Raw genomic sequence first — 2,500 nt, forward strand, 5'->3', positions numbered from 1 at the left:
TGAAAGGCAATATCCATTTCTAATAGCCGATCGATAATGGTCGGTCATGTCAAGGAGGTGAAGATGCGCTGGAAACCGATTTCATATGTTGCTCGAGTCTAGCGCATTAAAAGATCACCGGCGTAGCTCATTGCTGGCGCGAGCTATTTTTAGCTGGGAAATTCAGCAGTCAGCAGCTAAGGGGAAATCACCTTGGTTGTTTTGTTGTAATGTTTCCGCCGGAGGCACATTGAACCGGAATGGTAAAATGTGTATAGCCTAAATTCTCGTGAGTGTGTGTGTGTGTGTGTGTGTGTGTGTGTGTGTGCGTGTGTGCGTGTGTGTGCGTGTGTGCGTGTGTGTGTGTGTGTGTGTGTGTGTGTGTGTGTGTGTCCGTGTGTGTGTGTGTGTGTGCATGCGCTCGTGCGTGCGTGTGCGTGTATAGGCAATGTCTGTCTGTGTTTGTGTCTGTCTGGAAACATGTATGGGGGGATGGATGTGGAGAGAACGCTTTGGCTATTTCAAAAAAATGGACCCATTCAGCTCGCGCTGCAATAGTCAAATTTGGTAACTTGACCGGCTGATCGGTCTTGCGGAGACGTGACTTATTTGTAAGCGCGCATTGCGCAAGCGTGATCCAATTGAGCCCCATCGGAAACGCGGGATCCCCACCTCTCTGGTACTGTTACCTCTGTCTGGGGGCAAGCAAAAACGCCGTCGCAGGTGGTCCGCCTCCAGGGAGAGAGCGTGAGAGGGAGAGAGCGAGAGGGGGTGAGAGGGAGAGAGCGAGAGGGGGGGAGAGGGAGAGAGCGAGAGGGGGTGAGAGGGAGAGAGCGAGAGGGGGAGAGAGAGACAGAGAGAGAGGGGGGGGGGGAGACGCTCCCTTAGCCTATCGCACATAGGCTACTTTTCTGACGACAAAACAACAGTCATCAACCTGTAGATAGTGCGTGCTGTAAGGACATTAAAGTCGCGAGCTCCGCTGTCGCCCCCTTTCCCCCAGTCGAGCCATAGGACGCATGAGCAGCGAGTGGCTACCGTTTAAATAAGAGGAGAGGGACCGTGAAGTCTAATGGTGCGCACCGAGCCCGCTTTATGAATGGCTGGAACATGGAAGAAATTCCGTTTGAAAGAGTCAAGACCCGGCGGAAGAAGGGTCACTGTCCGGCCGGTACACCACTTGGTGCCATCGCATGCGAGGATGAGTTCGACAGCAGGGACCTCGAGGCGCTCTTTCAAAACTATAACCTGAAGCTGGAGCAGACCGCCACGCTCAAAGCCCTCGCGGTACTCATTGTGGCCGCGTCGTCGCTCGCCCTGGTGGAGCTGCTGTCCGGTCCACGGCTCACCGTGTCCAAGGGCTCGCACCCGGTGCACTGCGTGGTGTTCGTGTCGCTGTTTATCGTCACCAATGTCAAGTACCTGCAGGTGACGCAGTTGCAGCAGATAGCCAAGCTCGCCCTGCTCTTCAGCTTCACCTTCGCGCTCCTCTGCTGCCCCTTCCCGCTCGCGCTGGGCGCCGCCGGCGTGGAGACTCCTGCCGCACCTGAGCAAGGCGTGTGGCAACTCATGCTGGTCACCTTAGTGGCATACGTGCTGCTCCCGGTGCGGACCCTTCTCGCTGTGGTGTTTGGAGTGATGGTCGCTGCGTCGCATTTCATCGTGACGGCAACATCAGTCACGGCCAGAAAACAAAAGCTCTGGAGACCGGTAAGATGTTCCGTTCAGTCTATCATTTCAGTTTATCATTAGGCTAATGTCCGCCGATTAAAGCGAACACTATTCATCCTGTTTAATGACAAATCATTCTGGTTTTACTGTACTTTCTATATTGAGAATAGTTTTGCATTTCACCACAACGTGTCTTTATAGTGTTGGCTATGTAGTGTACTACATTGCAATGGCTCGAGTCGTATCTGGTTAGACTGAGAGAGAGTTTGGGTATCAAACTTTTGCGTTCCAGCCTTATCCTCCAAGCAGTGAACTAGGCCTAGAGTTGGTGCTGTCCACTCACCGGTGCTGAAATGGCAAAATGCGTTTCTCAGTTCGCCGCGAAAATAGCAGGGCATACTTTTCAACAGAACTCTGCTTTTGACAAACCAGAAAATCTCGCATGCTCGCACCAACTGAAACATGTCGCAATTGTTAGCAACAATTGAACCACGGTGCTAGCGCAATATTACTGTTTTTTGTGTGTGGCAGTTTTTAATCTGCAATGATAAAAAAAGAAATGTTTAATGTGTATGCAAAATAGTCATTCTAAGCGAGCAGAGAAAAACTGGAAATGACTGAAATCACAGTACCTTTAATGCAATTCAGATTCTATTCATATATTTTCAATAAGCCTATGTGGACTGTTAGGCTAGAACTGTATGATAGATCTTGCAATTAATTAAGATGTTAGTAGGCCCAATATACTTTTTAAAGTATAGTAGCATAATTAACATATATGGTGAAGACCAATAACATTCTTGAGTTGAAGTGGTTCTTAAAATGCAAAGTGACTGGAAGCACTCGTGAA

General features: G+C 49.9%; 1 protein-coding gene across 1 annotated transcript in view; it reads left to right on the plus strand.

Annotated features, from left to right (window-relative positions):
- Nucleotides 1-1,074: 1,074 nt before the first annotated feature.
- adcy1a (adenylate cyclase 1a) overlaps nt 1,075-2,500 on the plus strand; it is a gene marked incomplete at both ends in the record, with an annotated part of 23,053 nt that continues 21,627 nt past the window's right edge. Inside the window, one exon of the mRNA XM_080536605.1 lies at nt 1,075-1,689. Within this exon, the coding sequence (XP_080392731.1) occupies nt 1,075-1,689 (615 nt within the window). The remainder of the gene's footprint in view (nt 1,690-2,500) is intronic.

The sequence above is a fragment of the Nansenia antarctica genome (genome assembly GCF_963989245.1).
Source record: "Nansenia antarctica genome assembly, chromosome: 7".
NCBI classification, from domain to species: domain Eukaryota; kingdom Metazoa; phylum Chordata; class Actinopteri; order Argentiniformes; family Microstomatidae; genus Nansenia; species Nansenia antarctica.